Source organism: Chenopodium album, chromosome 7 (genome assembly GCF_948465745.1).
Source record: "Chenopodium album chromosome 7, dcCheAlbu1.1, whole genome shotgun sequence".
Taxonomy (NCBI): domain Eukaryota; kingdom Viridiplantae; phylum Streptophyta; class Magnoliopsida; order Caryophyllales; family Amaranthaceae; genus Chenopodium; species Chenopodium album.
In genome coordinates, this window is record NC_137840.1 from 34,189,689 (window position 1) to 34,212,355 (window position 22,667).

At 35.3% G+C, this 22,667-nt stretch overlaps 1 protein-coding gene across 1 annotated transcript; it reads left to right on the forward strand.

Annotated features, from left to right (window-relative positions):
* The first annotated feature begins 2,167 nt into the window (after positions 1-2,167).
* LOC145641030 (transcriptional repressor ILP1-like) lies at positions 2,168-15,706 on the forward strand. The gene is made up of 7 exons (XM_081692226.1): positions 2,168-2,289; positions 2,482-3,639; positions 5,265-5,432; positions 9,119-9,795; positions 9,974-10,256; positions 10,350-10,639; positions 15,295-15,706. Exons 2-7 carry the CDS (start codon positions 2,542-2,544, stop codon positions 15,485-15,487), a joined length of 2,709 nt encoding a protein of 902 aa, XP_081548352.1. The 5' UTR covers positions 2,168-2,289; positions 2,482-2,541; the 3' UTR covers positions 15,488-15,706.
* Positions 15,707-22,667: the final 6,961 nt, after the last annotated feature.

Here is a 22,667-nt window from a genome sequence, read left to right on the forward strand (position 1 = left end):
GAAAATATGAAACAACATCATTATTTTTACTAATAATCTTTCATTATTTTACTACTCCCTCTGTCCCTTAATACAATGTGTCTTTCTCTTTATTATGTGAGGAATAAATGCTCAAAAGAGGCATTGTATTAAGGGACGGAGGGAAAAATATATACCATTATTGTATTCATAAACATTTTAGTTTAATTCCAACTGAAGAGCATTCTCAATGTACAATTAAATTCGTACTAATAAACATTTTAGCAAAAGATTTAGGGCATGTTATCATTGGCTGAAATTAGTTGAACTGAACTGAAATTATTAGAACTGAACTGTACATAACTTAACTGAATTGAATATTTTATGAGAGAATGAAATTAAGAATTCAACTGGACTGAACTTATTAGAATTGAATTGAGATGAACTGAAAATAATCTGATGAGAATAGGGCTTTAACCCGTGATGTTTATTTACATACTAGTTTTGTGCCCCGTGCGATGCCCAAGTTGTTTATGAAGTCGATTTAAATCTATCCAATGTGGCGCGACACTCAAGTTTTATTTTATTGAAAATAAAACTCTAAATTAACAATTTTATCCTAAAATTCTATCCAAATTTGATTCAAAATAGAATTCTAAATTAACTTTTTTATCTTATAAAGTGTATTTAAATCTATCCAACGTGCCGCGACACTTGGCGAAAAGTTAGAATTCTAAGTGTCGCTGTCTCGTGACCTGGCTAAAAGTTTAGTTTTATATATTAGTTACTAGTTTTGTGCCCGTGCGATGCCCGAGTTGTTTATTGAATTTTAAGATAAATTTTTAATCTATATGTCAAATTTTAAAACATATCATTGATATAAAATTAGTTAGGAATTGATGTGTTTTTGTAATGATTTAAACTATATAGTTGGCATGTAATGATTAATTAATAATAATAACATTGGGTGAAAAACATTTTTTGACCCGTAACCTGAAATAATGACCCTATCCGAAATGACTCGTGACCCGACCCGATTGACAAGTCTACACACAGTAATAAAATTATATTAGATTGTAAAGTATATTGTTTTAATTGCTTTAAATATATTATAAATAATGGATGTGGTGCATTTTGAGCTAATTCCTTCGCTCCAAAAAAAATACTATGATACAAAAAATAAATTTATATGATAATTTATGAGTGTTATAATTTTTTTTTAATAAAATTATAATTTAATTTGTACATATGAAATATTGATACTTTATCAAAAATATAACTCTAAATTAATAATTTTATCCTAAAATTCTATCCAAATTTGATTGAAGATAGAATTCTAAATTAATTTTTTTTTTTATCATACAAATTAAATTCTATATAACTCTATCCTACGTGGCACGACACTTGGCGAAAAGTTAGAATGCCAAGTGTCGCTATTTCGTCGCATGATTAAAAGTTTAGATTTATATAGTAGTTACTAGTTTTGTGCCCGTGCGATGCCCGGGTTGTTTATTAAATTTTAAGATATATTTTTATCTATATGTCAAATTTTAAAATATATCATTGATATAAAATTAGTTAGGAATTGACGTATTTTTGTAACGATTTAAATTTGTAGACATGTAATGACTAATAATAATAATATTAGTGAAAAACATTTCTAGACCCTGTCTGATATGGCTCGTGACCCGACCTGATTAACAGGTCTACACTCTACACACAGTAATAAAATTATATTAGATTCTGAAGTATATTATTTTAATTGGTTAGAATATATTATAAACCATGGATATGGTACATTTTGAACTAATTCCTTCGCTCCAAAAAAATATTATGATACAAAAAATAGATTTATATGATAATTTATCAGAGTTATAATCTAATTATTTTTTGAATAAATTATAATTCAATTTGTACATATGAAATATTGGTACTTTATCAAAAATAAAACTCTAAATTAACAATTTTATCCTAAAATTATCCAAAATTGATTGAAAATAAAATTCTAATTAAACTAACTTGTCGTTGTCTTGTCACCTAGCTAAAAGTTTAGCTTTATACTTGTAATATTATATATGATATGATAATATATTAATATGATATGATATACGGTCCATTTATCTATGTGAATTTTCCTTTTTATTTTTCTTCTTATTTTTTTTTACCAAAATAAAACCAACTAAACTTTTTATAACTATGGCGGGTCATGGGGTTTTAAAGGCCTCCATCCCTATTTTCCTACCTCACTGAGTTATTTCATTGAAGCGCACTCAACGTTCTCCATTGGAAGCGTTCTCCGTTGTTGTATCCCCCATTGAAGCAGCTTCTAAGGTGAGTTGTTTGTTGTTGTTATCATCATATCAATTTCACAATCTAGGGTTTATATTTGTTCTTATCTAATTTAATTATCAGTGCTCTAAATTTAGGGTTCGTAAATTCTTAGATTATGAAATATCATAACCAAAATTATGAGATTGTTGAATCAAATATCCCTAAAATTATGCCCTGCCTTAATTGTAACAGGTAAACCTTGACATTTAGATTAGATTGGGGATTGTTGAGGGGGTTTTGGGAGTGATATCAATGAGCTCTAGATCGAAAAATTTTCGTCGTCGAGTAGGTGATGACAATGAAGATAATGAAACTAACGGTAGTGGGGATCCATCTAAAACTCCCACAAAACCATCTTTGAACAAAGCTGCAGCTTCTAATAACAAACCGAAGAAAAGCCACCAAAAGCTTCTTAGTTTTGCTGAAGATGAAGAAAATGAGACCCCATTTTCTCGGCCGCAAAAATCTTCCTCATCCCGTCTTTCCAAGTCCAGTTCCTCTCATCATATTACGTCTGTCAAGGATCGTCGCGGGTCTTCCTCGACTTCACTTCCCTCCAATGTCCAACCTCAAGCTGGCCAATATACAAAAGAAGCCCTCCTTGAGCTGCAAAAGAATACCAAAACCCTTGCTAGCTCTAGGTCGAGACCGGCAGCATCAGACACGAAACCTACTTCTTCCTCAGAGCCTGTAATTGTTCTCAAGGGTCTTGTCAAACCAGTTCTAGAAACTGGGAGTGCTGGTGATGAGTTCAATGAAGACAAACCTTCAAGAAAAGAAGAGACGAGGGAGAAGGATATGGATCTCCTAGATCAAGCAACAATTAATGCTATACGGGCAAAGAGGGAGAAGCTTCGTCAATCACGGGCTGCAGCACCAGATTATATATCATTGGATTCCGGAAGCAATCATGGAGCTGCTGAGGGGTTAAGTGACGAGGAACCAGAATTTCAAACTCGAATTGCAATGTTTGGTGAGAAGATAGATGGTCCTAGAAAGGGTGTATTCGAGGATGTAGATGAAAGACCAGTGCGTGCTGGACAGAGTAGTCTGGAAGATGATGACGACGATGAGGAAGAGAGAAAATGGGAAGAGGAGCAGTTTAGGAAAGGTCTGGGAAAGAGAATGGAAGAAGGACCTACCGAAGTTAGCAGAAATGCATCATCTATTCAACCTCAAAGTTACATGTACGCATCACCAATTTCTCATTCATCTGTTGCCAGTATTCCTGCTGGGCTACCCAGCATTGGAGGGGCAATTGGTGGTGTACAGGGTGCTGGAACAATGTCCATATCTCAGCAGGCTAAAATTGCCAAACAAGCTTTTCAAGATAACTTGAAGAGACTTAAGGTATGTGTAATTTTTCCCTATATTATCTTTTTTTTTTCAAGAAACTTGTTTAGGTATTGTGGAAATTCTAGATTGTAGTCAGGGGTGGAGATGTAGAGAGAAAAATGTGGGTGGATGACTATCTGAGACCCAACTCAAGGTAAAAAGTAGAGAACTTGTATTTGCTAAAGAGGAATAGGGCAAGTAAATCAGGACACCCAAAAAGAATGGAGCAAGTAAATGGAACAAAAGAAGTATTACACGGACAATATATTTTCTTTCTTTTTACATTGTTGTTATGAATATGTGCTCATATATACATGTAATATAATACGACAATTATGACCATAACCCCAACCATTCCTCATCACAAATGAACACTTGCTTGTGTTATTGTTTTACTCCTAGGGAAGTTAGAAAAGTGAGAGTATTCATCTTAGACTCGTCATCTTTTTTATTTTTTTATTTAGTATAGATTGTGATCCTATAGCTAAGAGGCATACCTGTGCTCATAGTTTTTCCACCTGATAATTGATGAATTTTATTTTGAACTTATTTGAAAACCTTGATTGATAATAATATACTTTGGCTCAAGGTGGAGAATGAAACATCCATTATCTGGTAAAGAATTTCCTCCATCTGCTTAAGAAAAGATAATTGTATTTTAATTTAGATGTTGTCCTTACATTTTATGTGAAGAAGTGATTCACACGACACATGTTTAGATTATTTGTCACATTTTTTTTCATGATAGTTGCATCTGCAGCTTGGGTAGTTTAACAAACTCCAAATAGGAGTGTAGGATGGAGCTATGGAAGGTTTTGTATGTGCTTACTTTTTTTTCTCCTTATTCCCCCACCTCCTTTTCTCTTTGTCCACCCTACCCTTGTATGAGCTACTCAGTTAAGTGTGAGAGTATGTTAGAGCTCCCTCATACCTTCGAAGTTGAGAGTTTTTTCCTCACATTGTCCCTAGAGTCCTATGGGTTTGACTACCCATGGTTTCTCTTTGGATTTGATTTTCAATATTTAGCCTTCGGTTTCTCATAGGACTGCTTCTCATCATATCATAAAAAAAGAAAGAAAGAAAAGGAACTAGAGATGCTGATAGTTTGGGATCTTCTACATATATATGTTAATCTGGATTACAGTTTTTATGGTCTAGTCTTATTTTTAACTTGATGATGTCCTATTCTGTAAAAAACTGTAAATACTGGTTGTTATATGCTAACTATCAGTAATGTGCATCAAGCTGTAAAAGGACTTTTTTTTTTGTTAAAGAGCAAACGTGTGGTGTTATGCTGCTTTGGACCCATGATTATATCAATCTTTTCTGTAACTCCAGCTTTAAGTGAAATTACTTAAAAAGTAGAATTTGTCTCTTTCTTGTATGGAAAGTAGTTGGAGTTTTAATGAAATAAAAAAACGGGTGGTATTTTTGCTGAATCATGAAACATGAAGTCATGATGGCCATTTGTAAGGACTGTAACCCTGGTGTAATTTTGTTCTGCATTACGGGGATGTTAGGCATCTGTTTCCACACACCTTTTACGCCTGTGGACATAATAACGCTGCAAGTTTTCGTTCTTTGGCTTGTTGTGTTTTTATATGTTTTGCTTGATTTCTGCTCCCTTTCTTTGTTTTTAGGAAACACATGAGAAAACCATGACTTCGCTGGCTCGTGTTGATGAAAGTTTGTCTGCATCACTGACGAATATCACCGTGCTTGAGAAGTCTTCATCTGACGCTGGAGAGAAATATGTATTTGTGCAAAGACTTCGTGACTTTGTTTCTGTCATATGCGACTTCTTGCAGGTAGGATAATATATTATAGTATCTGATTCCCTGCATTAATATCCCAAAGAGTTACTGGTGATTAAATGAAAATTATGAAGTAATAAATCTTGTAAGATGGGAATAAATTTTTTTATGTTTCAACTTACTACTGGAATGACTTCACTGCATCTAAAGTGACATTAAATCTTAGATTTACCTAAGATGAATATCTTAATCTCAATATTCATGTTGAAATTGTGGCTTCATTTAACAAAGACTTTTAGGAGGGTATTGCTTGGGCTTTTTGTTGATGAAGATAGTCATTAATATAAATGCAGCTTTTACAGAGGTATATGATAAAGGAAAGGGTAGTATATGTATCTCTTCATCATATTTGAGGTATCTGGTGTCGTCTAGGTTTGGGCAAAGACTATTGCATCAATGATTTGCAATCTCAATAGTTAGTAGTGTTGACAAAAGTTGATCCTCTTGGATTCTAACCCATCTAATAAATTGAGCTAACTTGAATTGCCCCGTTAAATAAATGTGACAGGTTAGGGTGTTATTTCGAGTCCGAAATCATGTATGAATTATTTACTTGTTTATCCCTTATACGTATATATTCCCAAAGTATTATATTAATAAATGTTAACCTAGAAAATATGTACTTCCTCTATTTTTATATAATCGCATCATTTAGTATGGGCACAAGATTTAACAAAGAGAGTAAAAGTTGGGGAATGTCAAATATGCTCATGTGATGCAAACAAATGAGAGAGAAAAGGTGGACTAATAATGGTTGTTATCACATGTAAACATGGGTAGTTAGGGTATTTTGTGTGTGAACATAAGCAAAAAGTAAATAAAACATACCAAATAAGGAAATGGTGCAATTAATATGTAATTTCGGAAAATGATGGAGACTTGTGCATTTGATTTGTTTATATATAATGATTTGAATAAAAAGATAATCATAAATACAAGGGTTAAACTATGGAATCCCCCAAACAAATAGGTTTGTTTAGGCTAGAGTTTTCCAACCCATTTAACAAAAAGAATTGAGTTTGCGTCAGGATTTTCAGCTCTTATACTATCAACTCAAACAGATCCATGGATGTCTGTAGAAATTGACATAATCCCATCTTGTTTTGTCAGGCCTAATTATAGAGGGTTATTTTGCTTTCAGATCTCTCCTTTTTTTTTTTTAAATTATTAAATGGGGTAATGAATGGCTGCTCTCTGCGGTTGGGGTCAGTTTTTGATGAGGGCATTATTTGCTTAGCATTTGCAGCTTGCTCTATCATGCTACAATAGGTTCGTCAGAAGAAAGGTTATCAGGCTATGGAAAGGGGTTCCAATAGTAAATACGAAAGAGAAATAAAGTGGATATAGAAGGAACTGAGAGATGAATTTGGATTAAGATTGGATTTTTGAGGCTGGCAGTGCATTAAGGTTTTTATTTTATACATGAAGTATTAAAATTTAATTTAAATAAATTTCATGTAGGTCACTACTAAATCAGGATGTTTTGTAGCACTAAATTGACTAGAAATGTAGAACATGGGGGACCAGACAAACACCTTATTCAAGTTACTCTAACAACTGATGTGTTCTACTATGGTTCTCAAAGCAATTATTCTTTTCTGTTTGTTTGTTTTAGGTGATAAATCACAACTGAAAGAATCAAAATTTTTGGCTGGTTTAATAAGCAAAAGAAAAAGATAATACTTGGGCCCTTTTTTAGCTGTAGTACTCCCTACGTCCCATTATTAAGTGCCCGTTTCTCATATATCATGGGTTTTAATGCGCATGATGTATAAAAAGCATGTGTGAAGTACATTGGACATACTCATAAAAAATTAAAAAAAAAATTGTTTTCTAGTGGAATTAAAAAACATGTGTAAAGTACATGTGGGCGCCAATTTTTTAAAGGGTATTTAGGAAGTTAAGTATGTTAAAAGGTATAAAGTGGGTGGTATGCAGGTAATTATAAATGAAGCAAAAATAGAAGTAGGCACTTAATTTTGGGACACCCAGTTAGTAAAATAGACACTTTATAATGGGACGGAGGGAGTTATATTTTGTATCTGGTAAATTCGATGAACAATCCTAACTGTTGCAAATTTGTGATTAAAAAAGGAAAACCAAAAGCACATCTTATTGTTTAATAGTGATTTGTAGTTACAAGGCCTATCCTTATTCCTTAACAATCAAACAGAATTGAAATTGTGGCTAAGATTATGTCATTTACATATGATTGTGAGCTATATACTCTTGGTGACAACACCAAAGGTGGTGTCACCCATATCATTGAGTAATTTTTCTAAAACTCGAGTGACTCTCAAGAAATTAATTTTAGATTTCAGCTACTCCAAAATGTCATAAGTTGGAACCTGAGATCTTGATGAGTGGATCTTGTTTAAGATAACCACCAAGTCTTAATATGAGTGCTGAAGAGGAGGTGGCTTACAAATTATTCCTCCTTAAGGAAGAAATTGAAATTATTGTTAATGAAAAAGTACATTCTCTTTGAAACATTAGCTGCTGCATGTTTCTGTCTAATTTGGTGAACGGGTCTATCTTTCTCTACAACATTTTACCACTGAATATATCTGCATGAATTGTTATGTATTGACATGGAATAAGAATAAGTTGGTTGTTTAATTGGAGAGAGTTTGTGTTGTTGGTCATACATTTTTTTGTTTTTAAGAGTTAACTAGAGTGCATTGTGCGCGCCATAGCTAGCAATATCCGGGAAGCTTTTTCGGTTTGGCCCTACATCTTAAATTTAGTTGCTAGTAGCATTAACTAATGTAGGAAAACATGTTACAAATATTGTTAGGGGTATAAATGTTCGCACACTATTCTTAAGAGTTTAAAAACAAGATCTAATCAACATTAATGGGGGCAATTAAGTAAATAAATATTTTAGAGGGTATAATTGTCAAAGCACTATTCATAAGAATTATCTCATACTTTTTAAAAGGTAGGGATTTATGAGAGTTCCCCATCCTGTAAAAACGCTAAAAAGGAAGAAATATAAATAGTGTGTTTGTTTGCTTGTTGTATGGGGAGCGGGGAAGGGAGGGAGTGTTGCTATATTTACTATTGTGGAAATGAAGAGGAGGAGTTGCTTGGTTGGGAAGAGATTATGGACTTATGGTAATTGAGTGTATTAGAAGAGTCCAAACATCCACGTCAATTCCCCTTGCTACTATGCAACATCCATTGCAAGTTTGACTAAGCCTAACCATTGTTGGGTCCAAGATTATGCTTAGTTTTAAAAAGCGCGCTGTTGAGGCGCAAGGTGCTGCGAGGCGCAGGGAAAATCACCTTAGCGAAAGAAGGCGTAGTGGGGTCCAAAAGGCGATAGAAAGCGCGCTCCTCTTACCGCCTCAACCAAGGCGCATCGAGGCAAAATAAATAATGCCATAATCTGATGGTAGGATGGTTTTTTTATTTTTCCTTTGGGGGTATTGCTAATTGCAGTTCCAATTGAGGGACAACTGTAATTTGGGATTTTAAGACCAATTAATTAAAACAGTGCTTATTTTTGTTACTTCTGAAGTTTGTTTTTAAGATATATTTTTCTATTCAACAAATGAATGCCTACTTCTGCTTCTCAGTTACCTTTTCCTGCTTCTCTGGCACCAACATATGTTCGTTTTTACTTTTGTGATCCTCCATTTTGATGTATTCTAGCTAATTTTGTCGCAACTTTTCAGCATAAAGCTCCTTACATAGAGGAACTTGAAGAACATATGCAGCAACTACACAAGAAACGTGCTTTGACTATCTTTGAAAGACGAGCTGCTGATAATGATGAGGAAATGGCAGAAGTGCAAGCAGCTGTTGATGCAGCTATGTCAGTTTTAGGGAAGGGTGGTGGCAATGCTGCTACAGTTGCTGCCGCCACTAATGCAGCACAAGCTGCAGCTGCTACCATCAAGCAACAAAAAACCTTTCAGGTGAAGTACGATGAATATGGTAGAGATGAAAATTTGCAAAAGCGTTTGGATATGGCTCGGAGGGCTGATGCTCGACAGCGTAGGAGATCTCGTTTAGATATTAAGAGAATGTCATATGTTGGAAATGACAACTCCTATCCAATGGAGGGTGAATCTAGCACTGATGAGAGTGACAATGAGAGTGAAGCTTTTAAGTCAAATCGTGATTTGCTGCTTCAGACAGCTGCAGAAGTGTTCAGTGACGCAGCTGAAGAATATTCTCAACTTTCTTCAGTCAAAGAAAGATTTGAAAGGTGGAAGAGATTGTACTTGGATAGTTATCGTGACGCTTATATATCATTGAGCATTCCATCTATCTTCTCTCCATATGTGAGATTAGAGCTGTTAAAGTGGGACCCTCTCCATGAAGAGGTTGACTTTTTTGACATGAGATGGTATGTAAGTACCCACTTTTCTCTGGCTGATTGCGGTATTGGTGGGTTAAAAATAATGTTATTCCTTTCATGCTGGGCCATATGCTCCATATCTCACTTGATAAAGCTTATAATTTTCTCCAGCTGTTTTGTCTCGTAGTTTTGTGCATCTCTTATAGGTGTTATATTGTTTTTGCAGGCATTCTCTACTCTTTGATTATGGTGTTCCAGAAGATGGAAGTGGCTTTAGTCCTGATGATGCAGATGCTGATCTAGTCCCTGGATTAGTGGAGAAGGTGGCACTTCCCATATTGCATCATGACATAGCTCACTGCTGGGATTTGCTTAGTAGTAGAGAGTCAAAGAATGTCGTTTCAGCAACCAACTTAATCATCCACTACATTCCTGCCTCAAGTGAGGCCCTCAAGGAACTTATAGCTGCTGTTCGTACTCGGCTAACTGAAGCAGTTGCGAATCTTGTGGTACTTTAAAAACATGCACAAACTTTTAGCATTAATGTGCGATGTGAATGTTACTGTACAATGAGATGTTTACTTTTTTCTGATGTTTTATAGGTTCCTACGTGGAGTACAGTTGCTATGAAAGCTGTGCCAAATGCTGCAAGAGTTGCAGCATATCGGTTTGGTGTGGCAATTCGATTAATGAGGAACATCTGCATGTGGAAGGATATACTTGCTTTGCCGGTTTTGGAGAAGCTTGTTCTTGATGAACTTTTGGGTGGAAAAATACTTCCGCATGTTCAAAGCCTTATTCCTGATATTCATGATGCAATTACTAGAACCGAGAGAATAATTGCTTCACTAAATGGGGTGTGGTCCGGTGCAAGTGTTACAGCTGCACGCAGGTAATCTTCTGATGCCATAGGCTTGTGTAATATCTTAAAAATTCTTTGCTTGGATGTAGTGTCTGATCTACTCTATCCTATTTTCTATCTCTTGAAGGTGGAAATGTAGGCTTTTACTTTAAGATTGACTATCCCTATTTTATGTGTTCCTTTTTTGTTTGATATTAATCATCCCAAGCTTTACTCATCTTCATACACTTATCCCAAGTTTTGGTGGGTCCTTTTCATAAAAGTCTTAGGTATTACTTCTATGGCTTTGGTAGGTCTTCATAGGTGTGTAGTATACTCCATCTGTTTCGTAATAATCGCGACACTATCCTTTTGTGTTTGTTTCATAATAATTGTAATACTTCCTTATATTGTGTGGATAGTGGACCTATTACTATTTAATTATCTCTCTCCCACAAACCCCACTTGCACATATTTTTCTTTCCTAACAACCCCACATACACTATTTTTTTAGAATTATCCGTCCTAACAATTAAATATATCCCACTAAATTATAAAATTCCTCCTTTGGTCCCTACCTATATTTTTCCTAAAGTTTAATGCAATGCCTAGTATTGCAATTATTGTATAATGGAGGGAGTGTTGGATGATAACATTTGTTTTTATTTTAAGATGTTCCTCCTTAAGCTTGGGAATATTCTTGAATAATCATAAACTAGGATTATCTCATAGTAAAAATTTAATCTAATAATCCAACTTTTTGTTGGTTCGCTGATAATTATCCAATTTTTAATTGGAAAAATTGCAAAAAATAATACAACCTTTTGCCGATTCTTTTTTAATAATATAACCTTCCGATTAATATTACAACCTTTGGGGGGTGTCAATTTTAAACAAGACAAAAAACTTATAACCTACTAAACCGGTTACCCATGACACGTGTCGTCAAATAATTGGATAAATTTTAAATTTGATTTTTTAATGATTAATTTTAGATTTTTTTTTTTAAAAAAAAGAAAACAAAAAATAAACCCCTTTTAATCCCAAAAACCACCATGACATCCCCTTCCCCGTCGAACCAACGGCCTCACATTGCAGTAACCTACACCACCATCGTCACCAATTCGCACATCACAACCACCCTCACCGCTGCAGCAACCACGCCACCGCAGCCTAGCTCTGCTTCTCTACCTCACAGCCCGCACACACTGAGCCGTATCCTGCTCAATCACCTCACGCTACCACCAACAACCACCAGCCATCTCCAATTCACAAGCCCGCAATTAGAGCAGCAACCACCAATCACAACCGCACCAAAAACCGCCCAACCACTGCAATCCAAACCGCAGCAACCTGACGACATATACGCACCTCAGGCAGCCCCAATCTCTACCAATTTCGCCTCAATTCGAAGAACCTATGGCAGCTAATTAATCCCCAATTTGATTTGGTGCTGCTCGGTGTGGGGATTATCTGTGTTTGGGAAAGGAAAGGGGTCAGTTTCTTGGTGTTTCGATGGGTTTTGTGGTGGCAGCAGGGATTAGGGTGTGTTTCGTGGTGGTTAGGAATGGAAGGGGGTTGGTTTCGTGTTGCTTAGGGGAGGTTTCTGGTAGGGAGCGGTGTAAGCGGAAATTGGGTGAGTTAAGGGGTGCTTTGGTGGTTTTCGTGGTGGTTGCAAGGGTTAGAATCTCGGGGTGATGGTGGTTGATTGCCATTGATATGGGGAAGGAGGAGCAGAGAAGTTAAAAAAAACAAAATCAAGTTCAACAAATAATAAAACAACACGTGTCTCATTAACTTGTAAAAAGAGGTTACCATCCGATTTTTGCCTATTAAAAATGAACACCCCTCAAAGGTTGTATTATTAGAAAATAATCAAAAGGTTGTATTATTAAAAAAGAACCGGTCAAAGGTTGTATTACTTTTTACTGTTTTTCCTTTTTATTTTTATTTTTTTTATTTTATTATTTTTAATTTATTTTCTAATAATCCAACCTTTTATACCCATGATCTAATGAAAATGACCATAAGTAAAGGGGTCATGTTTGCTTAATAAGGCTTCACTCACTTAGTAAAATGAATCTATTGAATGTTAAGGCGCCTAGCACAACAAAGTGTCTTTGTACAGCACTACAGCTTCATGTGTAAAACATAGAACATCCTTGGCAAAATGTCTAATTTTTATTTGTTTTTTGTTAATTATTTCCTCCGTTTTTTTATTGACACATATTCCTGTATGGGATATATGTTTTTAGTTGACACGTTTCTCTTTTTGGTAAGTTTTGTAATGTTAAATTCCTATATTACCCTTACTTAAACAATGGGGATGCCCAAGTTTCTCATAGTGAGAAACAAAATTTGTTTCTCACATGGCATTTTCATAAATAAACCAATAAGTTTATTCAACTTTATTCAATTGTGAAGCCCACAATAATGAAAAAATTGTTGATTTATTCACGAAAATTCCCCCATGAGAAACAAATTTCGTTTCTCAATATGAGAAACAGAGAATTTCCCTTAAACAACTCCACCCCACCCCTCCCACATCAAATTCATTTTCTAACTTTTGTACTCCCCACTCTTCAATTGAAACATTTTCATCGTCATTTTCGATTAACCACTACTTCCTCCTCAACTCCCTCACTCCTAATCATTGGCATTTCCACCATCCCCATGCTTCCCCTGTCTCCCTCTTTTCTCAACCCTCAACGCAGCCCTACCCAACGGCATTTATCACAGTCGAACCATGGTGGCAGGGGGTTTTTCATATAGCCAAATTTTTGACTTACATGCCATTGATTTTGTGAAAAATACTCATGACGGTGGTCCGTGGAGGTTGTGATTTTTCTCTCTCCCTTCTTTTCTTTGTTTCAATCCTTGGGGATGATGGTATGGGGCACTTGCAGATATGGCGTGGAATACTGGAATTCTTCATTTTTTTTTTTTTTGAACTAGTAATTTTAGATCTTTTTTGTTTTTGTTTCTATAATACTAGGTCCTAGTAGTTTCTAGAGTTGATTTTTTTTTTCCCCACCAAATTTACGGTGTATATGAATCGGTTATAGTTTTATGGTGATGTAAGTGACAGTGGCAGTTAAACGGGGGTGGTGTGGCTCTTAGACATTTGGCAAAGGGGTATTATTGTCTTTCACCATCCTTTGATGCACTTAATTAATATGGAGCCAAAATAAACCGTTGTCAATTAAAAACAAACGGAGGAGGTACTATTCTTTTCCGATTGCGGTCTTTTTACAAGCTCATATTCTCTCCTATTATGCTTCATCCGTTTCAAAATAATTAATCTATAGCATGTTGGACTCATTGTTTGAGGAAGCATAAAGAGAAAATTAGCATACCATTTTATACAAATAACTGAAAAGTCTCAATCACTCTCTTATTGGTTCCTCTCAAAAAAAAATAAAAAATTCCACTCTCTTAATGGTCTTGTAAGTTGTTATTTTATTATATTAAATACTCTGCTTACCCAATCTTATCTCTTCCTAAACTTGTGTGCCAAGGCCCAAGGGGCTAAGGAATTATATTATGTGATAATGAATTATACATGGACTCCTAAGTTGCTTGAAATTATTGCCCACATTAAAACTGCGAAACCTAGCCATCTTGAATATAGATTAGGCATATTGAAGTGTATTTTTATTTCTAAATTAACTTTTAAGCTAGGGCATTCCCTTGTCAACCATTTGTGAGATTAATTTTGAAAGCAATGTTGCAACTTGTTCGACATTTAAATGATTCATGCAGATGATGCATTAGACAGTTGTGACCTAGAACTTGATACCCATGTTATATATAGATGGCACCTAACAGTCTAACACACTAGAACCACTTATAACCTTAGTTGCCTTCATCAATTGCATGAAACATTGGATCTGGAGAAATTTATTCTCTCCAAGGCTCATTAGTCCTCGAATGTATGCTAGTTGCTTTTCTTTCTCTTTTCGTTTCTGGGTGCTTTGTCTGCAATTCTATGAGTCATAAATCTGCTCAGGTTTTGTTTACCTATCCTCATTGGGTTTTTATATGTAGGTTATTGCTATAAAAGGTGGTTTTCTAGTGGGGGCTTGAGGGGATGAGAAAGCGATGTGATGAGAGTGGAAGTGACAGTCAGTACATAATGAGCTGTTTGAGTGCGGCAGGATCTGTTGGACAGAAATCCTTTGGGTTGATTAGTGTGGAAAGAACCATAGAAAGGACTTTAGGGGTAGTTATTAGTCATTTAGAACCATCTCCTTGGTATAATTTTTTACTACACTATTTCCCGAAGGTAACCATTTCCTAAGCATATACTATTCCCGTTACATATTATGTGCAACTTTTAGGTATTATTTGTGATATAAAAAATTCCAAAATCGCACATAATATGTTACAGAGGTAGTAGTAAGTGTTGGAAATATAGAATCAATGACCATTTTCATTACATGTTTGGTTTGAGGGGTTCAAATTATTACCCTTCCCAGCCCCCTTGGCAACAGTTAACATTACCCTCTGTTTTCCTCAAGCTAATAAGCCATAATTTGTTTCCATTTCCTTTCCTCTTAAATTAATATTCAACATGCTTTTAAGTTGTTTTGGTTCCATGCAATCAAATGCTGTGATACTCTTTGTGCGTTAAAGAACTTTGTATAGTCATCTTTTTGTTTGGTTTCAGAAAACTTATATTTTCATATATTATGATTGTCATGCAGTCACAAGTTGCTGCTGCTGGTTGATTTTGTGCTGAAGCTTGGGAAGACTTTGGAGAAGAAGCATGCATCAGGACTGCCGGAGAGTGAATCTGGTGTCCTTGCCCGGCGTCTGAAGAAGATGCTTGTTGATCTGAATGAGTATGATAAGGCCAGAGCAATTTTAAGAACTTTTCATCTCAAAGAAGCTCTGTAATCTTGTCTTTAGTTATCTAGGGCTTTAATACGCATGTTCAAGTTTTTTATTTCTCAGCTTTAAGGGTCCCTTTCCTTGGTGCTACAATTATTATCCTTTGTAAATCATATTTAATTTGTCATTAGAAGCCATAAAAAGTTGCAGCAAAACTCTCTTTGTTCCCTTTATACTTAAGTACAGTTTAGTGTAATGATTAATTTTCCCCTTATTTAGGTCCAATTTTGGAATCTTCTGCCTCTTGCTCTTCTTTTCTGAGTTGGGTTTTTTGTTTGTTTTGTTTGTGTTTTTTTTTTTTTTTTTTTTTTTTTTTTTTTTTTTTTTTTTTGTGATTGGAATGAACTGGGTTTTGCTTTTTTACTCTTTGATTTGCTCTAATTTTTGCTGATTTTACATCAAAAATGGGTGATTTTGTTGAGGTTTAGGGTTGATTTTGTTGCAGAGTTGATTAGTAAAGAGGGTACATTTGAGTCTGGGTTGAAATTTTTAGGTTTTGGTAAATTTGATTTGAAGGGTGCTTATTTGTGTTCTCTGAAGAAGGGAGCAAGTTACTGTCACTTTGATTTTTGGACTGATTGTGGACTGCATTGTGGAGCATGGTAATGGTTTCTCTCATCTTTGATTTCTGTTTCATTCTATATTATTCAATGCTTTGATATTATTGCTGTTATAATCCCGAATTAGCGGCCTCTTCGGGTTAGGAATATTAGAATTAGTGTTACGGCTATGATTACCAAAATTTATGTATGTAATATGTTTAGAATTTACCCTTACTGCCGCGTAGAGTGTCTGCTCTTCAGCATAAATTTTCTCAAGCGTGATGCAGTGCGCTCCAGGCTTGCAAGGTTCAGTTACTTCAGTAGGGGTGCTAGGCTCCAAATCATCCTTTGCCACTTGTAGTGATCTAGATGACAAGTTCAATGGAAGAGAACTCAATCTTGCAGAGTTTCTCTCCTTCCCTGAAGCAGATAGAAAAACACAAGTATTATTAACTGTTTTATCAGTGCAACTTGAATTGATAACTCATGATATCTTACTAGAGATAAAACTAAATGCTATCAACGACAATGTTACAAAATTCCAAGAGAAAGGGTGCAAATTTGATTCTGAAAGGGACATATGTTACAAAAGAGTTAGGCTAAATTTTGGTGAATAGTTTGACCACTAAAACCTGTAAATATACATGAGAACATGGCATATTAGTTGGTATCTTACGTTAGATGACCTTTGGAACTGCGTATCTATGTCTAGACATAAATTTATCTGTTTTATAACATAAGTGAATTCCAAGGTAATCTTTTATGACATTTTATGAGTGCCTATATTTGTATTAGTAGCTTGAAAGAATGATTTTGCTTGACTTTGATTAAGGACCACCTCTGGGGACTATATAATAAGATGGGTTTTCCATAGGAAAAGTAGGCAGTATAGTCAAATGCTTCCTAGTCATGGTTTAGGAAGTGAACCCAAATGGTTCTACTCTGAAACAGAAGCGTGCATAAAAAATGCAGTGATCTGTTGGGAATAGCCAAACAGCCGAGTCTGGGTGGAGGAATAGCTGGATAAGTTTGGTTAAATAATTTCAGAAGTAGCTTGTTATTTGGAAAGATTAATAATTGATATTCATGGTACAGCAACCTAGGATCAGAATTTAATGCCTTAATTCACTGTCTAGTGAAGGCATTGACCTCTGAACGTTGCTAAGCTTTACAACAAAAAAAAAAAAAAAAAAAAAAAAAAAAAAAGGAAAAAAAAAATGACGTGATGTGCAAATCAAAATTTAGCTTGCTCAAATAATTATAGAAGCAAATAATTAATGTGCAAATCAAAATAAAGACAGTAATTATTTTAAAAACAACGGCTTAATTCCCATTTTAATTCTTTCTTTGCATGATTCATTATCAAATGGATTCTCATTAACTTGTTAATTGTTCAAAGTGGATTTTTGCCCACAGTAGACTTTATAATATCTTGTTCTTTATATGTGTGCTAGTGTAGTTGTAGAGTCCATTATCCATAAACTGACTTCGGCGTAGCTTAAGCATTAGATCGAGAACAATCTAACATTACCGTTCCTTGTGGTTCGACTCCGAACTTACCACTAGACTTGTTTAGGGGTTAGTTTAGAATTGTGATAAGTTTTGTTTGGCCGTGAGGAGGTTAGTCAACGACCTAATTTCCCCACGTTCAAAATGGTGCAGTTGCCGGGGAATGGTGTCAATGTTTGATTGTTTTTGATTGCTTGAGTCTAGGTCTTTGTGTATACTTTCGTTGTGTATTTGTTTTTGTTAAGAATAAAAAATGGCATGTTTCTCATTTCCTCAATATAACAATGAGCCTTTTTGTGAATATTTCAATAGACTTGAGGGATTTCTTGATCATAATTGTTGTAGTCTTTGGGAGACTTGTGAGATTTGTTATTTTGGTTTGAATGAGCAAACTAGGGATATTGTTGAAAGCATGTATAATGGTGAATTTAGAGCATTATCAATTGACAATGCTTGGGATTTTTATGTATGGTTTTCTAGGGATGTTTATAATAGGGGTAATCATGTTTCTAATATTGATGTGCAATGTGTCGATTCTTCTAATGTTAGCATGAATGCCCATGATTTGTCACATGATTCCATTAGTGAACCTAGAACAAATGATTACAACTCTATTTCCCCTATTGTTCATGATGACGAGGTGCATTCCAATGTTGATGAGCATATATGGTGTGTTTCAATATTCTTCATTATTTAGCATGCCTTCTTGTAATGTACCTTCTTTTCCCAATAATGAATCTTATATGCTTGATTGTGCCCCATCTCCCCATGGTGATGATTATAATCATCCTTCTGTTGATGCTTACAATCTTGGTTGTGATCCTTCTTCCCTTGTTAGCCCTCTATTTTCTTCATCTTGTGAGTCTCCTATTGATTATTTAGAATCCCTAATTAGGCGTGTTGAGATTAATTCTAATTTTGGGCCAAATAAGGAGTTTGTTTTAAATTCTATGAGAAGTCAATTAGAGATGATGAAAAGGAGTGATGAGCGTGTTGAAGAGGTAATAAGGAGAAAGGAAGAGCTAGAATGTCAGTTGTCATCTTTGTTGCATGATCTTGAATTTTTTAAATCCCGTGTGTGTGTTGAGGATGATGATGATGATATTTTTGTGCAATAAAAAGAGTGTGAGGAAGACATTAGTGAGATTTTGAGTGAAGGAAAAGGAGTTGAGAATGAATTAAGTGATGATTTTGTGAATCCAAACCCCCTTTCTTATTTTGATGAAGTGCATGTTTGTGATTCCTTTCTTATTTTGATGAAGTGCATGTTTGTGATTCTTTTATTCATGAGTATTTGGACTCATTTGAGGTTATGTCCCATATATTTTGTAAGGTTCAAATGAAAAACCATAGCCTTTTGAGTGAGTTCATTGAGAATGCTTCATGGGAAAGAGATGAGTTTGAAATAAATTTGCATTCATTCATGCATGAGAGTTTGGGCTTTGGGATCTCTAAGAGAAATGTTTTTCATTGTTGTGATGGATAGGATGATGTAGTTTCTCTTGGAGATTGGATTTTTGAGGGATATGAAGTTCATGAGTGTCCATCTTTTGAAGATTCAATGATTGATTTCCATGCTCTTATTGATGATGTGAGGAATGGTGGTGAGGAAGAGTTCGTTTGTGAGACCATTGCTCCTATCCCCTCTTCTCATGTCCCTTTTTCAAGGAAATTTAACCATATCCCCTACTATCCTATGTCCATCCCTTCTTTCGTCAAGAAGCCCATTGGGGATCCTCCTTATATTTGTGATATTCAAGCTCCCCCAGTCGTTGATTATTGAGGAAAATGGTGATTTTGCCACCCAAAAACATTTTGAGGAGAGTTTGCCTTCTTCTTCTTCTTCTTCTTATTTTGTTGAATTTTCTTTTGATTCTTCTTCTTTTTCTTGGCATCTCTCTCCTCATTTGCGTACATGATATGTCTATTTTATGTAGTGATTTACCCCTGTCCCTTGGTCATAATTAGTAGTGCTTTTGGCTCTTTAGAGTCACTTTAATTACTAATTTGTGTTTTCTAGTATATTCGTAGTTTTGGTTGAATTTTGTAGGGAATTGCACACTTAGAGCATTTTCCGGGGATTATTTGGAGCAACTACGAGCATTGGAAGAGCACGACCGTCTTTCGTAGCCTAAGGTCGGTTAGAGTCATCAAACCGGTGATTAAGGGCTCGGCATATGAAATACCGAGACATTGGGCACCGAGTATTCAAGCCCCAAAGAGGAAATCCAGAGTGGGATAAGAAGTGAAGCCCAAATCGAAGTCCAAACCATGCCCAAGAGCCTCGCCCGATCAGGTTGCCCTTGCCCTAAGACGCGCCCGACCGGTCGGGGCGGAAGAAGAAGAGAAATACTCTTCGCCTGAGCTCGCGCCCGACCGGGCAAGAGAAAAGCATCGAAGGCAAAAGGCGCGCCCGACAGGGCGGTGCCTCGCCCGACCGGGCGCGAGAGATGCACACTTAATGAAAAAGGCGGGCCCGATCGGGCGGTGCCTCGACCGACCGGGCGCGTGTTTTGGAGGATGATTTCCGTCGTTTTTTTTTACTTAGTTTCTAATTAGGATTTTGTTAGCTTAGTATAAGTACGCTTTTGTTAAGCGAGTTTATGGTTCTTTCCTTCTCCCTCTCTCTCTTTCTCTCTCTCTTCTCTTTCTCTCTCTAAATTTTTCTCTCTCCCCTCTTAATAAAACTCTTAGTATTAGTGTCTCTCTTGTTTCTCTCTCTACAGCTCTTGGTTTAATTCCTTCCCTTTATTTCCTTTAACTTTAGTAACGATTTCTTCTCTTTTAATTTCAGTAATTTAATCTCTTTCTTTGATCATGTCTTGTTTATTGCTTTGATTAGTTTAGATTTAATTATGTGTGAGTAGTTTTCTTTCTAGGGTTTGTGGGGATCCATAAATAATATGAAGGGGTAATTTATTATTGTTAATTGTCAATGCTTGATTAATTTCCTATTGACTGATTTAATGCTATGCAATTAGATTTGGCCAGATTTAATTTGTAAGAGTTAAGCAATATTGATTCGAGAGATGAGAATTAATGTTTAGGCTTAGTTTCAATAGGCAGACTAATTTATAAATGGTTAAGTCAAGATTCGAGAGATGAGATTTAATACCGGTAGATTAACTTTATGATTGTAATACGTAGCGAAAGCCCTTTATGATCTGATTAATTGATGCATTGATGATTGATTATTGTGTTTTACCCTGGAATATTATTTATTAGTGAACCTATGACCCTAGGCTTCTTATTATTGATTTCTCCCTACTTTTATTCTTCTCTACTTTTACTCTCCTTAGTTTATTTTCTTTTACAATAACAATTTGGTTACTTAATAATTTAATTTATATTATATTAATTAATTAGAAATAGAAAGACTTGTTTCCCTGTGGATTCGACCCTACTTCCCTATCTACTTTAGTTAGAGGACTTAGGTATTACTTTTGATTAGTGCACTATCCTTGTTGTACGTCTTCTTCCTCTCATTTTCCTACTTGTCATCTTACGAAATGTGTAGTAGTGCATTTGACAAGCTCTTGCGTTCGTTGCAATATTATTTACTAGAGCGGTCAAGCTTGGACCTTAAGCAAGCCTTTTTCGGGAAGTAACCTGTGTTTTATCGCTTTCTTTCTCTGTTCTTTTTTAGAATAGGTTGTGACTCATGGAAATGTTTGTGTGCTTTGGGCTAGGTACATTACTTGATATACTCTTATGCATTGGTTTGGATCAAGAATCAAGGAAATTTGACTCCACTTTTGCTAGCACATGGAAAACAAGATTCAATTTTAGAGGTAGTCGGCTTAAAGGAGGTTTAATTTGGTCATTGCAAGTGTTTACACCTATCTAATATCCGGTAATATCCTTCCTTGCTCTTTCTCTAATGATTTGTGACTTGTTGGACATATGTTGGTTAGTTGGATAATCGTCTTTCTTTTCTCCTCCCATGGATTTTTTGGTTTAAAGTTTGAGTATGTTGCCTCATTCAAGCTTGGGGGAGGGTATTCTATCATGTTTGGTAGAATTTTGATTCATATAAATTCCATGCACATTTTTATATGCATTTCCATTCTCTATATTTTAAAAATTCCAAAAAGATATTTGTTTCTATCTAGGCAAATTTGCAAGGTGTTATCTTTTGTTCTTGCTTTGGACATAATACTTTTGGACTTGTATTCTTGAATGTCTTTCTTCCTAAATTTTAGTGGTGTGCACGGTTTGAGAATGTGTTAGGTTGACTCTAGGATATGGTATGCTAAGGTAGTTAGTTAAGAACTTTGGGACCATGAAGCTCTAGCTCACTTGCTTGTAGTAAGATGGAGTTGCTCTCTATAGTGGATATGAAATCAAGAGTTAGTTATTGCTATGCCTAGTGAGGTATAATTGTTCAAGCCTTTATCATACGTTGTTGAGCGGCGTATTTGGATCCTTGGCTATTGCATTCTCATATCTAGAACTTGACTTTTAGCTCCCAAGATCGCGACTAAACCACTTTAGGGGATGACAAAGGCATCTCTCTTTTTTATAGGATTAATTTTCTATTTTTGGATTTGGTTTGCATTTGCCCCTATTGCTAGCCCCTTTGAGCCATATACATTCTTTTCTCTAGCCGCAATACAAGCCTTCAAGCCTTGGTTTCACTTTAATTTCTACCTTTAGTTTTGTGAAGCAATTTTATTTTTGAGCTTGTTTTATTGTTTATGGTGAAAGTTTAGAATTATGAGTTCATTTGCAAAGAAAGTATGTGTTGTATATAAGTTTGTGCATAAAAGAAAATGCATTTTGAGAAAAAGTCGTCCAAAATTAAAAGAGGCATGGACATTACATGAAAAAAATAAAGGCAAAAGCTTGAAAAAAAAATTCGAAAAAAAAGTAAAAGAAGAACGAAAAGCACAAAAAGATTTTGTTATAGTTGTTTTTCCATATTTTTGTTATTTTGTGTTAAATAAGCTTAGGGGAAATTTATTTTACGAGCATAGTTGGTACTTTTGTTTTGAATTTGTTTGGATCTTGTGGAAAAAGTTCCACCCGGGCTTCACATGTAGGTTTACCACCAATTTCAAAAGTTTTCCACACCTTTACTCTCATAGCCTATATGCTACAACCTTGAAAGTCCTTTTGACCCTAAAGGGTTGAGT